Here is a 19,518-nt window from a genome sequence, read left to right on the forward strand (position 1 = left end):
AACCCTGTGCGTAATACCAACCTGTAATACTAGCCTGTCCAATAACAGAAACAAGTACAAATAAATGGTTCTAAGAATTATGAGAGTCATCCCAAGAGAAAAGAGCAAATCCATAGGAAAGAGAAAAGTTTTACTGAAGGACAGAAGTTTAAACTCACTGGATAGGCTTTTGTATGAGAAAAACAAACTTCGAAATGGTACAACTGCTCCATTTACATATAACTATTTCTTTAAATATTAATGTTCATCATCGACTGAATACTGGTATTAGGAAACACATCAACAATTACAGAAAATCCTATTTTCTCCAAAATCAGGCAAAAGGCGCTTTCATGAGCACCTTCTTTTCCTGTTTGGTCCTAAGACCTAGATGATACAAGTTCAACATCTTAATAATTTATGTTAGAACTATAGTAACAGTAAAATAACAAGTGGTGAGTATTTCAACAGAATCATGAGCTTTCTGAGTAACATTCAGACTGTAAAAAGGTGTTATTTTGTTGGCTTACCAGTTGTACTTTTGTTCCAAGGAAGTTCCACCATAAGTTCTAAATAATTTCTAGTCAGAGCATATTCTGGCATTGACTGAGGCATTTTTTTGAGTCTGTAGGGAAAGAATACATAGCAAAAATGTTCCACAACATAGAAGAATTCCCTAAAAACACAAAAATCCAGCATCTGCCTTTCTTGTGTCAGATATACTATGCATATTTGATTTTAAAAATCTGGAAATGTTTTTAAAAATCAGGCTATTTTGTTTTGTAATGTACTTATGGAAAAAAAATTAAACAGATACCTGCAAACTGGGGGGGGGGGGGTAACAGAGGTGAGGGATAAAACACTGTATCTAATTCTATCCTTGAAATATGACCTTACCAGTATCAGTACCTCACAGTGGGAGTCTCAAGTCACATTTATCCATTGATATACCTATCACAGTAAGATTTAAGTGCTTAACCATGCATAAGACAATAATTATATATTTTTTGTATCAGAGATGAAATCAGCTCATCAAAGCAAGCTTATATCAGATATTTAATTAAAAATGCAACTCCCATAATAAATGCAGTGTTTAACAGGGTTCTGCCCACAACAGATGTTCTACATTAATTAATGCCAGCAGTATAAAGTATTCCTGAACTGTAACTCACATCCTTAACTGTGAGCCTGAGAAAGTCAAGTATTTAGTTACTGAGCATTCACTTAGGTTCATATAATTCATTAATAAAAGAAAATGCAACATAGTTATAATGTGTCAAGTACAGAAAGAAAATACTGGTTTTCTATTTTTAACCCTGAGATTATCCATATACCCTATGCTGTCATAAGTTTTCTGTGTACTTTACCTTATACAAAGAGAAACTGACAGTCCCTGCCCTCTAGAGTTTACAATCTTTTTTTTCTTTTCTTTTTTTTTTAAATAAAGATTATTTATTTATTTATTTATCAGAGAGAGAGAGAGAGGGAGAGAGAGCAAGCACAGGCAGACAGATGGCAGGCAGAGGCAGAGGGAGAAGCAGGCTCCCAGCCCAGCAAGGAGCCTGATGTGGGACTCGATCCCAGGATGCTGGGATCATGACCCGAGCCCAAGGCAGCTGCTTAACCAACTGAGCCACCCAGGCATCCCCAATCTTTTTTTCTAAAGAAGAAAAAAGTGACACGTGAAGAACATGATAACGAACAAACACTGTGTCTAAACAAAGCACAACCTATTCATTGAGACAATAAAAAGGCAGTTAACAAGGGTGATCATGTTTGACAGTACACTATAGGTGGAAGAACTGCACCACCTATACAAAGCAACTGAGAAAAAGAGTTGGGACACTGGTGTTAATTCAGCAGTATTAAGAGTGTTTTAAAATCAGATTCTGGTTGAGGCATGAAGAGGGATAATCTGAAGATTCCACACAGATCACACTATAATCTGAGAATTTGGAAAGCCATGAAAGGTAAAAATTGACATTGGAAAGATAAAATGAATAGAATGGTCTATACCTACATTAACCATAAGGAGAAAGGTTAAAGAATATAAAACAACGCTTTCAGTTTGAGATCCAAAGAAGACTCAAGTTTCCAAGAGTAATGAATTTTCTAACATTAATATGCAAAATGAAAATACCAACGAGTGAATAGTTTCTTTTCAGCGTCAATTTACCTTTTTATCTCTTTAACACAGACCTTATGGGCCTGCTCTGGCATACTGGATGTTCGTATTTTTCTCTCTAGCATGACAATGTCATCATTGTCTTCATCCTCATCATCATCTTCTAAGGCTCCTGGGATGTGTGTAATCCTCCTAATAGGACGTATTGCTATAACCTAAAACAGAAAGTAGAAGAGTAAAACGGTGTGTCAAGATAAATTGGAAATGAGGTACCTAGTAACACACAAGGTTATAACTGGTGCTGAATAACACTTTCATAGAGTCTACATCTTTAGGAACTAAGTTCATAATGATAACTAAGAGGCACAAACACATATAGAAGCACCAGAATTCCAAAAGTGGATCAACATAAAGTGGACATTACTTTACTACATGCTTATACTACAAAATGAGAAAAAAATTCAAGAACTGGCTCTAAAAATAATGAAAACATCTAGGACTATCTTTCTTTGAGCTACTACGGCAGTCACTACTTTCTTTATTATATTAATATTTAGTAATTACCAACAAGAAATTCCACTTCCCCTCCCACATTATAAAATTTCTAACATCTCTAATGTTTCTACCATTGACTCTATTCTCATTTATCCCCCCCACACAGAGAAGTCTTCGTCCTTTCAAAATATTTCATCTTACGTAGGTCCCTTTCCGTTAACTACACACTCTTTACTTCCCTTTTTCTGATGTTCTGCTTTTCCATCAAGTGGCTTTGACCACCACTTCCCTTTCCTTCTTAAGTACTTAAATAATCTGTATTTCATACTTTGACTTTTGTCTCCATTATGTTGAAATTGCTCTCTGAAACCCAACAACCATCCTCTTTGCCAACTCAAATGGCTTTGTGTTCTCTTTCTCCACAACTTCTCTATCATATTTTAAAACTTCCAAAGTGCTCTTTTGAAATTCTCAACTCAACAATATCATGAATCAACACCAGCCATCACTGAAGCAAAATGACAGGTACTTCATTTAAAAGCATGGCTATTTATTTTTTTAAACTATTATTGTTATCTATTTAATACATTCAAATATAAAAAGTTAAAGACATAATGCAGTAAATAAAAAAGCAATTTTATAGTAACAGAAATAGTGAATCTATACCTTTATCTACATAACTCACTGGCAGAAAAAATAAATAGTCTTAAGTATGAAAAACTGAAACAAAAAATTTTCAAATGAGAGTTTTAAAAAAGGACATCAATTATTTCATTATTGAGACATAAGTAATTTTTTATACAACCTTTTTCTTCCAGCTACTAAAGAGTGCTTTTCAATTCTTAAGGCAGAGAAAGTTTTAGGCCTAACTCCAAATACTATCCTCTGATTCCTACACTTTCGTAACTATTGCCTGTTTGATTATTTTCTGAAATGATTTTGAACATCTTTCCATTTAAGCAGTGGGAGTATTTTGTTGATAACAGCTGGCAGTTTTCTGTGCCTCCCAACACAGAGTGTGCCTTGCTTTGTCTTTCTGCACAAAATGTATAACTAAATTAATGATCTGATCTCAAATGAGAAGTTAATTCTCATTTCTGCTGTTTGAAACAGAATCATGTCCTGAAACAGAAACACCAGACAGGCTACTCCTGCCTCATTCTCCTCCACCCTGCTTTGATGCTCCTTCCTTAGTCCCACTGGTGAGGAATCCTTCACCTTGCTCTTCTCTTTCTACAGTGTATTCTCTTTGATGAAGGAACACTTCTATGTTGATGTTCATCAAATCTCTAACATGATTCTGAACCTTCCACTTACTTTCTAATAGCCTTCAGAGGCCTGTCATTTCAACTCTTGCCAAAATCAAAAGTATGTTCCTGATCTTAGCTCTGCCCACACATAACAAGAGTAAAATTGATAGCTCAAGGGAGACTTCAGACAGACCCCATATAAATGTAATATATGATAATGAAGGTATCACAAATCAATGGGGAAGTGAAGAATTACTTGTAATAGTGCTGAGTTAAATAAAAAGCTATTTGGGACAAAATACAACTGCTATCTTCACTTTAGGGCAAAATAAATTACATATGGATTAAAGAGTTAAATATTTTTCAAAAGTCAGCTAAAGGTAAACTGAAAGTGCCTATTTACCAAATCACTGGAGGATACAGGACTCTAAGCTTAGAAGACAGAAAAGGATGAGCAGAATTGGAGTAAATGAAAATAAAAATTTTTTTAAGTTAAAAACAAAAAAGTCAGCTAAATTATGGCACAGCATAGTGCCACAGTCCTTTTAGGAAACAATTCTGTAGTATGTTCTTAATATTACATTAAAAAATGAAAAAAAGAACATTTCAATAAATGCAGAAAAAGTGTTTGTCAAAATACAACATCCACTCATGATAAAAAGCTTCAAGAAAGTAGGTTTAGAAGGACCATACCTCAACATAATCAAGTCCATATATGAAAAACCCACAGCTAACATCATCCTCAATGGGGAAAAACGGAGTTTCTCCTCTTGGGTCAAGAATAAGACAAGGATGTTTACTCTTACCACTTTTATTCAACATAGTACTGGAAGTCCTAGCCACAACAGACACAAAAAGAAATAAAAGGCATCCAAACTGGCGAGGAAGAAGTAAAATTTTCATTATCTGCAGATGAAACCATACTACATTCTACATATAGAAAACTTCAACGACTCCACCAAAAGACAGCTAGAACTGATAAATGATAAAGAATTCAATAAAGTCACAAGATACAAAACCAATGTAAAAAAATCTGTTCCATTTCTACACAACAATAATGAAGCAGCAGAAAGAGAAATTAAGAATCAGCAGGAGGAGAAATTAAGGAGTCAATTCCACTTACTACCATACCAAAAACCATTAAGGTACCTAGGAATAAATTTAACCAAAGACTTGAAAGACCTGTACTCTGAAAACTATAAAACACCAATGAAAGGAACTGAAGATGACACAAAAAACCAGAAAGACATTCCATTCTTATTGATTGGAAGAACAAATGTTAATAAAATATCTATACCACCTGGGGCAACTGGGTGGCTCAGTGGGTTAAGCCTCTGCCTCTGCCTTTGGCTCAGGTCATGATCTCTGGGTCCTGGGATCGAGCACCGCATCCAGCTCTCTGCTAGGCGGAGGGCCTGCTTCCCCCTCTCTTTCTGTCTGCCTATTTGCCTACTTGTGATCTCTCTCTATCTAATAAATAAATAAAATCTTAAAAAAATATATTTATACCACCCAAAGCAATCTACACATTAATGCAATTCCTATCAAAATACCAATAGCATTTTTTTTCACTGAGAATAGACTGTCAACAGACACATGAAAAGGTGCTCAACTTCACTGATTGTCAGGGAAATGCAAATCAAAACTATAATGAGGTATCACCTCATGCCCATTAGAAAGGCTAAAATCAAAAACTCAAGAAACAACAAGTATTGGTGAGGATGTGGAGAAAAAGGATTATTGGCACTATTGGTGGGAATGCAACTGGTACAGCCACTGTAGAAAACAGTATGGAGGTTGTGCAGAAAGTTAAAAATAGAACTATCTTATGATCTAACAATTACACTACTAGGTATTTGCCCAAAGAATACAAGAATACTAATTCAAAGGGATACGTGCATCCTGGTATTTATAGCAGCATTATTTACAACAGCCAATTATGAAAGCAGCCCAAGTGTCCACTGATTGATGAATGGATAAAAAAATTGTGGTATAAATAAATATACATGCGTGTGCGTGCACGCGTGCACACCACACACACACACACTGGAATATTACTCAGCTACCAAAAAAAAAAAAAAAAAGAAATCTTGCCACTGGCAATGACACAGATGGAGCTAAAGAAAATAATGGTAAGTGAAATAAGTCAGCCAGAAAAAAGACAATACTATGTCATTTCACTCATATGTGGAATTTAGGAAACAAAATCACCGAGGAAAGGGGAGAAAAAAAAAGAAAGGCAAACCAAGAAAACAGGCTCTTAACTACAGAGAACAAACTGATGGTTACAGGGGCAGGGGGAGGGGGTTGAATAAAATAGGTGATAGGGATTTAGAAGTAGAAGCACCTGTTGGATGAACACTGGGTGATGAGTGGAAGCATTGAATACCTTAAAGTATCATATACCTGAAACTAATATTACACTGTATGTTAACTAAATGAAATTTAAATTAAAACTTTTAAAAAGGGAAACATGAGATATACAGTAAAAAGGAAACATGAGGTATTCAATTAGATAGTGTATATCTAATTGATATACACTATCTAACTGAATAATTGAATAACTATTGTTATTGAGTTACTTAATTGAAGTAATTGAATAACTTCAATTATTTGAAAAGACATTCATCACAGTTTTTAATTTTTAAAATACAGAAAACATTGGAAACAACACAAAATGTATGGCAAAGAGAAAATGCTTAGTAAATTATCCCTTTTAATGATGAACCAAAAATTACCAAGAACAAAAAATGAGAAAATATTACAATGTTTTTTAAAAGAGAAAGACCCAGACATGGAAAAGGACTAGAAAAACATACCAAATTCAGAATTTTATCAATAATTTGAGTGATAAGAGACAATGAAGTTTTTGCTTTGTTCCTTTCTTTATTCTGTTTTTTTTTTTACTTCAAAAAAACTGAATCTCATATCACATAAAAACAACTGGAAACATAAAGAAGTAGACTGAAAGAAATATTTACCCGCTTATCATCATCTTGCTTGTGTTTTCTGGTTTTCTGAAGCAATTTCAGGCCTTCAATTTGTCTGACGAGAAGCGGTATGGTCATCTTGAACCGTTCCTCTAGACTCACAGCATCTAAAATCTAAGGGAACATGAGTCAGTCAGTAGAATCAACCTGAAACACATGCTCCCAAAACAAGGTAGTCAGAGTCAGGACTTAAATTGTTAAGTAAAAAAGACAACTATCAATAGTCACAGCTACATTACGGCCAATACAACCAGATTAATTATATGAAATCACCAGAATCCTAAAAAAGAAAAAAAGCATCTTGAGCTTTCATTCAAAAATGAAGCCATGTGTATTGTTCCAACAGCAAGAACAAAACACACATTTAATGTCAACTCTGTGAATTATTCTCTTAAAACCCAGAATATGCCTACATATTAGGCCTAAAAAATTTCTAGGTTCAAAATATTAAATTCTTACATTCATCAAAGAACAGGAGCACTTTTAAACAACCACCACTACTGATCGGAGTAACTAAATGCCCTCCATTCTTTCAAACGTCCCTGCTGATGCCCACAGCCAGCTTACCCTCTGGTACTCCTGCACTCTTGTACTCCTACCAGCTGAGCTGCACTCAGATTGTGTTTACAGAGTAAGCTGTTTATACACCTTTCTGTTAGATGCACTCGCTATTGTAATTTGTTAGAATTCCTACATAATTGTAATAAAAGTATTAAACTGATAAAGGTTTCAATGAAAACTAATTTACATGTTCTATGAAGATTCAATAAAGCAGACTGCATAAACACTATAAAAATTAGTATGTAAGAAAACATATAGTTTTGAGAAAAAAACATGCAAATCTAGGATTCTACAGTTTTCAGTGTCTTTACAACTCACTTCACTTCCAAGAACTAGAAACTGAAAATCATAGATAATGCATCATAGGTATGCTTTATGTAAGAAACATCATGAAGAATTCTAATAAAGCAGGACATACACAAAAGTCCACAGCTCCACGTGTTTAAACAATGGACAAAATATATTTATTTTTTGAGTTAAATATTATTTTTTAAATAATTGTCCACTTTAACTTTCCATAAATTGACAAACTACTAATACTGATAATGTGAATAAAAGAGCTGCTTGAGCAAACAAAAATGTAAAGCAATTACTTTTAATAGTCAATTTCAGTGCAAGAGCATTTTAACTACATTTATGCATCTCGAGTATCTCTTACTGAAGGTCAAAATTTATTATTTTGCATAAAAACTAACAAAACAACTCTGCATTTCAGAAGGGAATACAGTACCTGAAGCTTCTCTTTGTTGCTTGTTCGGATAATTGAAGTCAGAATATCTGGTAAAGCTTCCCTTGGAAGGCTATCTAAAAGGCGTCTCAATTTAGCAACTGCAGGGACAGACATATCTAACATTTCAACCAACTACAAGAAAAAAGAAGTCTTTTTAATGAAATCTGGCATTATTTGTAAACTCAAAAGACAGACTGCTATATAGGCTTAATGTTTGGGCCTCAGTCTTTATTTCTGAAAGATCACTGATTACCACAGCCCAGGCATTTTACATGCCGCAGAGGAAAAGAGATGAACATTCAAAATATCAATCAGAACTAAAGCAAAAACAGCTCAAATGTGGATAATATGAATGTTTAAAAGGCTCTGTAAATTTATTTTATTTTGGAAAAAATTAAAATTCATGGAAAAGTTGCAATAGTATAATAAAGTCCTATTCTTTTTCCCCTAAATTCACCAATTATTAACATTCTGCCACATTTGCTTTTTCTAAACATGCATGCACACACACACCCACAGTTATTGCTGAACATTTCAGAGTAAGTGGCAGACATCCTGACCCTTGTTCTTAAGAACAAAGGTATTCTCTTACATAATCACAGCGAAATTACCAAATTCTGGAAATTTAATAGAGTCGATGATAATATGTTAACCAATGAATAGTTGAAAAACAGTGTTTTAGTAGAACAATGGATTAATGGGAATCTGAGCACTGACTGTGAATGTTTTTTATACAAACAACATCCAGGGTATATCCTGGAGTTAGGATACATTAAGTTAAAAGCAAGCTTTCAGTAACTATAATAACCACTGGGGTTGTTGACAGTTCTCCTTTTCTTCTGGACACATGGCAGGACTGCTCTTTCTCACCTCCTCTGAATACAAATAGGGCCATGAGCCTTGCCCGGATACATGAAACATGAGAAGTAACAGTTTCTTCTGGGCAGAAGCATTAAAGACCATTTAGCCTTACCGTATTTCCTTTGCTAGCCTCAGCAATAACAAATACATGTTTTGAGATGAATCTCTAATCCTCTTAAGTCCCTAAGTGACTCTAACAGGTAGATCAGCACACTCTCTAGTTTTACATACAAAGCATGAATAAGAAATACACTTTTGCTATAAAGTATGCTGAGATTCTGGAGTACTTACAATAGCAAAGCTTAGCCTATACTGACTAATTCACAAATGATGTGCCTCATTTAGTCACTCTAAAAAGATTTCTGATGCCAGTACTAATCCAGCCGCTCTGAAGGCACTGTAATTTAGGAATCTATCCATTGCCTGCCTAGAGTCAAGGGAATGAAAGAAAGCACAGTCATGATGAAGCCATTCAGGTGGGAGAAGTAGATAATAAAATTTAAAGACTCTTTCTCCTAAGAATTCATCCTAAGAAAATAAAACAGTTAAAACTTGTTCTCCAAGCACTTACTGAGCACAAACTAATTGACAGACACAACATACTGCTCAGTAGCGGGTGGTGAAAGCAGGGATGAATTCAAGTTCAGTAGAAGAAACAGACCTACAAGGTAAATTTCAATATGTGGTAAGTATTATATTAAAAAGGGTGCTTAAACGACTGTGGGAGTGCAGGAAAAGGAGCACTAACAGCCCACAGGAGTTGGGAAAGCATAAATCTGAAAACTGAGAGAAGGAAGACCACTCCCATCAGAGAAAACAGAAGGGACAAAATCACTGGGATATGAAACAACAAGATGTGAAGCTGATGGACAGCGTGACTAAAACAATGGGTATAAATGGAATTTAACAGATTTGGGAAGGGCCTTAATATTGTCCTAAGAAAGTTTAACTTTATCCTATCACCATTAAAGTCTTTTACTCAGGAAAGAGGAAGGCCCAGAACTTCTTTAGAAAGGCTCAGTGAACAGGATGAATCAGAGAAAAGAAACCAGAAAGAGATTGGTCAGGAAGCTATTGAAGAAGTCTATTGATGAAGGCTATGCAAGGAAATACAGAAGGAAATGACAGAAAGTATTAACTGGAAACAACCTCAATGTCTAAAAAGAGGAAAGATAAAAATTCTGATAGCCCAACTCAATGAAATTTATTAAGATACTTAATATAAAAAGTAGACATGGATAGGAAAACAAAATATAAGACTGAATTGGACTGATACCAGAAGACAAGCCAAAAGTTAAAATAATGCATGATAGAAGTGAAATTATGGTGACGTTTCTCTCTAAAGATTCCTTTCATGTCACTATAATTCTTCACATGTTTAAAATTTCTCTTTTGATTCAAAGTGGGGAGAAGTAAAAAGCAAAGTGCAATCTCTATGGAGCTGTGTCCAACAGAAGAACAAAGACCCAGGAGTATTACCCAGGAAAAAAAGAAAATTCTGATTCTCCCTCTATCTCCTTCTTCAATGGCATATAATCACTTATTCCAGTTCTCAACATGAAGCTTCTTTGTTCAAGTAGGTCCTTCCTTTTAGTCCCCACAGAAGCTACAGCTCTGAGTTCTCTATTTCCCTATTGTTTATGACCCCAGAAGTGTGTTGCTGCAAATGCCACATCAGGTACAGATACAAAGGGTGAGAACACTTGCCTTACACGTTTCAACAATTGAGACCTTTAGAACTGCCTGATCCTCACAGATCTAATTATAGTCACTGGACTGCATCAACAGAAAGTAGAAGACTCGATTTTACAATATATTTTGATAAAGTTTCAAACAAAATGGGGTGAGGGGAAAAGATTTCTAGTCAATCTAGAGTTAAAAAAAAAAACCTTAAACCTAGAATTAAAAAGTCAAATATTTATGCATGCCTCATATGTGCTTCTTTCCCAGCATTCTAGGCTTTAATCAAGGCTTTAACCATCTTTGAAATCAGTCTACTGTAGACCTAGCCCTCCACATTTACTGCCATTGTCAGTGTGACCTTGACTTCTGAACCAACATAACTTATGTAATTTGCTACCTAGATAACTCTTGTGACATATGACTTTTGTTCAATATTTTAGTTTTTAACACTATTTAGGTTTAATAACTATCTGGTTTGGAGACACTGGAAGCTATAAGGTAAGCTTTAAAAGACTCCTTGGAAAAACTTTAGAAAGAGTTGCCTCATTTTTCCTAGAATGTCGTAGGTACACTCTTAGACAAAAGCAAAGTGAAACCAATATATTATATTACTAAGTCATTTAAACATACGCTGCCCTAACACTTCACACTCAACAGATTCATCATATCTTAGGGCAGGAAAGGAACCGGAGAAAATGGGGTTTTAAGGTAAAAAATAAAAGCAACTCACTTGTACTGCATATTTGTAAAACTGTTCTGATAGTTCTCCTAGTTCCTCCCTAGTTTTACAGGTGTTGGGAAATTCCTCAAGCCGGTCCAACTGTTCCACTTCAGCAACAGGATATGGCTTCTCTTTTAAGACCTGTACAATCTGGAAACGGCACAGGCCTGTAATCAGCAAAGTATAGTGAGGCTTGGGCCAGTTACTGCCTACAACCTGAACCGCCAGGGCAGCCGTCCCAATCCTGAAAAACACACAAAACACCAGTGTTACAAATGTTCAGTGTGGTAGGACAGAAACTTGCCTCAAAAGGTATTGCCTTTTCTTTTTTTCTTTTCTTTTTTTTAAAATTTTATTTATTTATTTGACAGAGAGAGAGATCACAAATAGGCAGAGAGACAGACAGAGAGAGAGATGAGGAGAAGCAGGCTCCCTCCTGAGCAGAGAGCCCAACGCAGGACTCGATCCCAGGCCCCTGGGATCATGACCTGAGCTGAAGGCAGAGGCTTAACCCACTGAGCCACCCAGGCGCCCGGTATTGCCTTTTCTAAGAAATTATTTTAAAAACAACATCTAAAGTGGAAATGAATTATTTCTCTAATTTAGCAACTAGTAACAGTCTGTGAAGTCACTACCATCAGCAAGGGGGCAAAGCAGACCATCTCATTCTAATTATCATCTCCTTTGAGATTAGGTAGAAATCCCTAAAAATAAAAACATAAAAGTACTTGACAATTACATAGCTTAAATTCATTTTGCTAGGAATGAGGTAATATTATACTAGAACAAATATTAGTGTTTTAAACAGATGGATATATAAACAGTATAACGTTAAACCAATCTAAGAAATCTCTGTTTTCCAGTTTTATCTCTGGTAACCAGTTTTGCTACCAACATCAAGCCCGGTTTTTCACACCATCAGTCCCTGAAACTTCTACGTATCTGCCTTCTCACAAACTGTCATCAAATCTGATAATTAATATCTATGCCTATGAATATGAAATATCTAAATATGGGGACTAAATATTAGAGGCCACACACTGAAGGTATATACTTTGTTCTGTCCTAAGTAGTAAAGGCTCCACCTAATACTAACTATAAAAGTTCTACTTTATTTCAGTCTTAGCGCCTTACCAGAACCTACAATTCTGACCAAGTTACATATAAACTTAATTCACAGAAAGGAAGTCCCATCCAAACTAAGCCAAAATAATACAAAATGGAAAGAGCCATTTTCAGAAAACACACCCAGACCCCAAACTAAAATTCTATCTTCTCCCTTCAGCCACAGGAAGGCCTGTGATTTCAGAGAAGAAACTAGAATTAAGGTAACTAGAACTCTCAACACCCTCGGGAAATGGTAATCCTGGAAAATCAAACTCGCCCTTCTCAAACATATAATTCTGTATGTTTTACATTTGAATACAGAATTTGAATATGTCAGGGAATTTTCTTACTTCTATATGCAGTCAATTCACAACTACTTCCTTATAGTAATTCTGTAGATTATGCGGAAGCTTTGGCTCCCCTCTGCCATTCAGTTAATTTTGAACTATGTCCATCTCTCCTTACCACCTTTTCTGTCCTATCACTTGTACAGGGGATAAAAACTGATTTAAACAATAACTAAAACCAAAGAATCAGGAAGATAATTTGGTGGTGGTGGGGAAACATGATATACTTTAAAAACTGAAATGATTTGATAATTACCTATTATTTTAAGGTATTTCTGTTGTGGCTGTTTTTCTTCAGTCATTAATGGTAGTAGGCTATATCTCCCACTTCCTGTAAACCAACTCAGATTGCCTGAGAAAGTTAGCAATAGCTGAACTGATCCAAGACCAAGACTACAATTCCCCTCAGATGATGCCATCAATGCTTGCACAATGCAGATCTGTCTACAGGCAACATCAACAGATGACAAACTGGATCCCTGGCCTAAGGGATTTGCAAACTGGAACCACAGAGAAACCAGAGAGAGATATGAGGCAACTCCAAACCTCCAGATTAGGAGATAAATTTAATTATTTGAACCACGTCATTCATGAAAGGTAAAACTAAAAATGAGTTTTCTTACAAAGCAAGTAAAACAGTGTGTTAACTATGAAAGGAAGATGTTCCATATCAAAAAGAAATTAAGTTGGATTTATATTATGCCTCTCCTTCTAATGAAATAAAATATATAAAGGTTTTACATTTGTTAATTGGGTCTAACCTTAAATCACTTACAGCTGACTAGAATGTAACATTTTTTTTTTTTTTAAAGATTTTATTTATTTATTTGACAGAGAGAAATCACAAGTAGGCAGAGAGGCAGGCAGAGAGAGAGAGGAGGAAGCAGGCTCCCCGCTGAGCAGAGAGCCCGATGCGGGACTCGATCCCAGGACCCTGAGATCATGACCTGAGCCGAAGGCAGCGGCTTAACCCACTGAGCCACCCAGGCGCCCCAGAATGTAACATTTTTAAAGAAAAACAAGATCTGTGAAATGACTGATAACTACAGAGTATCTGGCAAAAGACATTTCGGGTGAAAAGCTCTGTGAAGAAGCACCATGTTTAAATGTGATTTTAGACAAGTTCTATTGTATTTTGGGCTCTAGGTTATACACATAAACACAGATAGTAAGTAAACAAAATATACATTAATTTAATACTTTCCTACTAACTATGATACATAACGGGCTTCATATCAAGTTAGTCATCTTTCTAAATATTCCAGTTTTTCTATTAATATTTGCTTTATTAGCCTTATGCATGACCATAAGGCAACATTCTGATTTTGCAATAGACCCAAATGTATACAACAAATGAGTGGTGTTCTTTCCCTTTAGGTAGTAGTTCTGTAAATCTACACCTTAGTTATTGTGGTATTTTACAGTTTGAAGAATTTTTGTAACTTCTAACTGGGATCTATTTTCAGAGTTGTAAAATACTGTTTTAATCCAAACAAAGTCTGATTACAATGGGTTGATTAATGTACTTTGGAAACTGACTTAGATAATAGAAGAGTTCCAAAAATATTTGAGAACCATCAACTGTAGTTGTGGGAAAATCTAAAAGCAGCACTACTATAAAAGGCAGCTTTCGAAGATGAGGATATTGTATAAATATCCAAACTGGCCTATCTATGACAACTACTTGCTTTTTTTTTTTTTTTAACTTTAAAGCTCTCCATCTTTCTTGGAATCCTCAATCTTCAAAATCTTTTTCTATAATGACATAGTTCAGTTCTGCCCATACTGAAAGACTATGGGGCCTTCTCACTTCTCCCTCCTTCACCATTTGTGAAACTTACTTTTAAAACTACCTATTTGGGGGCACCTGGGTGGCTCAGTAGGTTAAAGCCTCTCCCTTCGGCTCAGGTCATGATCCCAAGGACCTGGGATCGAGTCCCGCATCGGGCTCTCTGCTCAGCAGGGAGCCTGCTTCCACCTCTCTCTCTCTGTCTGCCTCTCTGCCTACTTCTACTGCCTCTCTGTGATCTCTGCCTGTCAAATAAATAAATAAATAAAATCTTAAAAAAAAAAAAAAACCAACTATCTATTTGGGGATAATACCTCTAACATATAGGTTTATTGCTCTGTAGCCTACAAAAGGCTTTCATAAGTATTATCTCATTATGTACTACCTTTCAGTCCTGTGAGGAAGGTAACATCATTTCCTTATTATAAATTAGTGGCTGAGATTCAAAAAGGGTAAACAGGTTAGTTTTCCCTGATTACAAAGATTCTGCATAGGCAGGCAAAAGAGACCTGTATTAAGTTTCAGGATATATTTTACTTTTATCACCACAATGGACAATATCAATTTGTGCCTAAAAAAATATAAACACATAGCTTCTAAATAGTTGAGATACTAGAAAGCACTGCTATCATTTAATATCAACTGTTCACATCTTATTACACTTAACAAAGAGAAGCATTTCTACCAAAACTCTAGAATCAAGTTACACATCTTTGGGAAAGAACAAATGAAACATCTTTTTAGCATTCTCTTGTATCACCCTACTTATCTTCTTAAAATATTTATGTTTTTTGGCAAAACTCATCATCATAATTAATTATGATTTAGAAACAAGGAGCCTATTAGGATTGCCCCAAGGTCTATAACAGATGAGGCTTCTGTTGCTTTAGGATTTTTGGTTTTCACTCCTTTACTAATACTTCATTTCTGGGGGTGCCTGGCTGGCTCAGTCAACAGAGCATGCAACTCTTAATCTTGGGGTGGCGAGTTCAAGCCTCACGATGGGGACAGAGATTACTTAAAAATTTTTTTTCAATTAAAACTTCATTTCTGAATTTAAGATTGCCACTTGCAGACACTTTCCTAAAAAGAATAAATGCAGATTTAGGAAAATCTATAGAGCTATCCATTACATACTTGCTAACATAAATTTTAAAATGTTAGTACTATCAGGTAATATTTCTGAATGCCTAAGAATGCTCAAAGATAAAAATAGGAGTAATGCCTGGACAAAAACTTAACCCAAATTATGAAACTGTACATCTGCTATCTACAAAGCATTCATTTCTTGTCAGACAAATGCCAGTGAAACTAATTTGGGATCTTGGAGGAAGAAGCCAGAAAGAGAGGGGCTAAGAAATCAGCACTATGTGGAAATGAAGCCATGTATCCTGAAGAACACAAGGCTGGAAGACGACTGGATGACCATCTTGAAATGCATGAAAGGACAGTGTATACGTAGTACTAAATTATTCTCCATCTTCACTAAGAAAATAATGAGTCACTCAAGTCTAGGTAAACAGGGTGCCCTCAGGTAGCATTAAGAGCCAAGTTCTACGCTGCAGGGATAATCCAAAGCTCCTCCTTTAAAAAGGCTCCTGTGTCAGGTAACATGCCTGCACACTAACTAACATGCAGAAGGGAGTGTGCTGTTCGAAACACTAAAGCGAGCTGTTCAGGGAAGTCAACATCTGGCTTTGCTCTTTTGTGCGACAAGGAACACAGTGGAATAAATGACTTCTGCTGCTCTTCAAGACTGAGGCATTGTCACCTGGATGGTCTAAAGGAAACAAAAGACAGGAGTAGAGCCCCTGGCCTTCCCTTTGGGTACCACCACCATCTGGAAAAGCAGGTAACTGAGGAAGGGCAGATTTATGTATCGAAACAGAGTAATGGTATGGTTATGGGTAACTCAATATTTGCATTATCAAAGCTTTTAAAATTTTTAAAAGAGTGTTTAAAGGTCATATTAGAGAAAAAAGACATCTGAAGCTAGTACTAAGGAATGTAGTACAATTCTACACAGACTTTTCAAGTAGCAAACAATATTTCTAGAATAACCAGATGGTCTGGTTGGATCCTTCTGATAGAATTCTATGAAGAATTGCCAATATATGTTTTCTAACTTAAATGAATAATTTTAACCTTGCTATTAATTTAAAACAAAAGCAGTGATATGAACATCACGGATCAGATCACACATCATCTGAATATTAACAATTGCTTCCAAACATGAGAATTCAGTTACAGATGTGTTGGAGGGATTTACATAAAAGAAATTAAAAAGCATCCAAACTCTTGCCAGGATATACTAACAAAATGACTAAAATATGACTAAATCTCCTTTCGAAATTCCCAGTGTACCCATGGGTAATAACCAACATATGCACAGAACGAAAACAAAAAAATCTAACCATGAACACTCTTGCCTCAACCAGCAATCAAATGCCTGGGCACAGAGAGCAAAAAATTGTGGTATAAGTAGAGGCTTAAGGAGTGGGGTCATTATGTTGGGAAACCAGAATTCAATACAGTTTATCAGAGTTCATGGAAACTTGGAAAGTATCCAATTCCATGCAAGCAATAACCAAAGCAGATCAGTTGGAAGTCAAAATGTTTCCCATGCCTGAGCAATGCAAGGTTTTTACAATGTGGATTAATGAGATAGTATTACTGGTTTTTTTTTTGTTTTAGGAAGGGAAGGGAGAGATGCCAGTTTCCCTTCTGAATTTGAAGACAGTCATAGACTCTCCTTTTAGAAATGCATATAGTCATGAAATTTGGGGTAAGAATAAGGCATTCGAAATCATTCAGTCAGGAATCCCTAACTTTAAAAAAGGGTACCTGGAGGTAAACAATTGCTCTAAACTGAAAGCATCTCAGGAAGAGTTCAGGATAGGAGGCACAGGCTAGGGAGGTGAGTCTAAAAAAAAAAATGATAACATTTGTTGAGCATATACTGTATCCCAGCACTGCCAATAGAATTACAATGTAAACCACATATGTAATTTTAGTAGCCATACTGGAAAAGCAAAAAGTAAAATACTAGTATTTCATTTAACCCTGAACAACCAAAGTACTACCAGTCCAACTCCTAATCTATGTAAAATTTATTAATTAACCAGCAAAACATTTTACATACTAAATTTTCAATTTCTAGTGTGTGCTGTATACTTACAGCACGTTTGGGCTAATTGCACTAATTTATCTAGGACTAACAGTGTTTCCTGGGAAACAGGACTTCTACAGCTACAACTACTTCAATTCTGGGGAAACCCCGGCAGTTGGTCACTCTAGCAACTCAGTTTGGACCGGGCACATGTGACTAGTGGCTACACTACTAGACTACGATCAAGCACAAAGATTATTTCACTTAATTAATTAACACTTAATTAACATACCCAAGAAATGGTTACTGTTAGGTTCCAATAGGCACAGGGTGTCTCACCCAAAGACACACAACTAGGGCCATCGTGTAGGGCAATCTAGTGGTAAGCTTGCGGTGTAAGAAATGTTAACATACGAGAGAAAGAGCAGCTAGGAGGAGATGAGAAAATTCCAGAAAGGGAATACGTGAGCAGGAAGGGAGGGTAAAAGAGAAGGGGCAGGCAGGGAGTTTGGAAGACAGGCACCCCAAAATTAATGAAAAGGGTGGTGCGGATTAGGACGGCACAGGAAAAAGAGAAAACGTGTGGAATAGCAAGTGTCTCACTTAAAAGGGCAGAAAGCTGGAGGAAGGGAAGAAAAGAAAACAAAGAGGAGACGCCTGGAAAATTCAGAAACTGGGCCAGGAGTCTGAAGACCTGGGGCGGGGGCGGGGGCGGGGGCGGGGGTTGGTGGTAAGAACTTAAATCAAAGGAACAGCGCCAGCTAACTGCGGAATTTTCACTACTTCATGAGTTATGCCCTTTAACAGTCACGAGACAGACATCTGTCGCCCCCATTTCACACAGGAGGTAGCTGAAGAGGCAGAACTGAGCCACGAAGGCCACCCCTCGAGCCTCAACGCCCCGAGGCCGGGCCTGGCCTGGGCCGGGGTCCGGAGAGGAGGCCGCGCCGCCCGCCGCCGCCGCCGCGGGGGCCGTCCGGCCTACCTGTGCAGCGGCGGCAGGTCCTGCGCGTCGCTGGCCGGGTCGGGCGTATTGGGGATCACCCCCAGGATGGTACTCTGCAGCGAAGTGCCCTTAAGCAGGCGGCTCCGCACCAGCTGCAGGTTGCGGGCCGAGTCTACGCTGGTGCGCATGGTGGAGCCGGGCAGGAGCACGCCCTCGTTGGTGAGCAGCAGCGGGAGGCGTCTGGGGATCTGGATGGGGCTCACGGATGACATGGTGACAGCTGTTCGCGCTGGGGAACCGTCAAACACAGCAGCAGCCACAGCTCTGCGCGACCTCTAGAGCCCCGACTAAAGCTCCCAGCCACTGGCGCGCCGGCGCGCTAGCGCTTCCGGCTCCGTTCTACGGCCCGCCCCCGGGCTCAAACTCCGCAGCTTCGCGCTGCCCCCTTCCGGAGCCGCCCCGCAGAGCGCGTGCATTAAGTGGAGGAGAACGGGAGCACTTCAGCACGAGCGCCCTTTCACCCTCCGCGAGGTCTGCCTTTCCATTTTCTCCTGAGGCTGAGCCGCAGGACTGTGTCCTGGAGAGAGGACCATGTTTAAATTTTAATCTACTTGAAATGTTTTTACCTTTCATTCGAACTGATTTTAGATTTACAAAAATATTGCAAAAAGGAGTTCCCACAGTTCAATGTTAAAAACCAGAAATTAACATCCCTGTTATCTAACTATAGACCTTGCACAGATTTTTGCCAGTTTTCTCACTAATGTCCTTTTTTTTCTGGCCCAGGATCCTACTTTATATTTAATTGTGATGCCTCCTAAATCA

The 19,518-nt window shown here is 37.2% G+C and overlaps 1 protein-coding gene across 1 annotated transcript in view; it reads right to left on the reverse strand.

Annotated features, from left to right (window-relative positions):
* LONP2 (lon peptidase 2, peroxisomal) overlaps window positions 1–19,076 on the reverse strand; it is a 112,411-nt gene extending 93,335 nt beyond the window's left edge. Inside the window, exons 1-6 of the mRNA XM_059153391.1 lie at window positions 18,733–19,076; window positions 11,405–11,639; window positions 8,131–8,262; window positions 6,831–6,953; window positions 2,156–2,319; window positions 510–604 (exon numbers count right to left, since the gene is read on the reverse strand). Coding sequence (XP_059009374.1) covers window positions 510–604; window positions 2,156–2,319; window positions 6,831–6,953; window positions 8,131–8,262; window positions 11,405–11,639; window positions 18,733–18,965 — 982 coding nt within the window. The 5' untranslated portion in view covers window positions 18,966–19,076. The remainder of the gene's footprint in view (window positions 1–509; window positions 605–2,155; window positions 2,320–6,830; window positions 6,954–8,130; window positions 8,263–11,404; window positions 11,640–18,732) is intronic.
* Window positions 19,077–19,518: the final 442 nt, after the last annotated feature.

This window comes from Mustela lutreola, chromosome 16, assembly GCF_030435805.1.
Source record: "Mustela lutreola isolate mMusLut2 chromosome 16, mMusLut2.pri, whole genome shotgun sequence".
NCBI lineage: Eukaryota > Metazoa > Chordata > Mammalia > Carnivora > Mustelidae > Mustela > Mustela lutreola.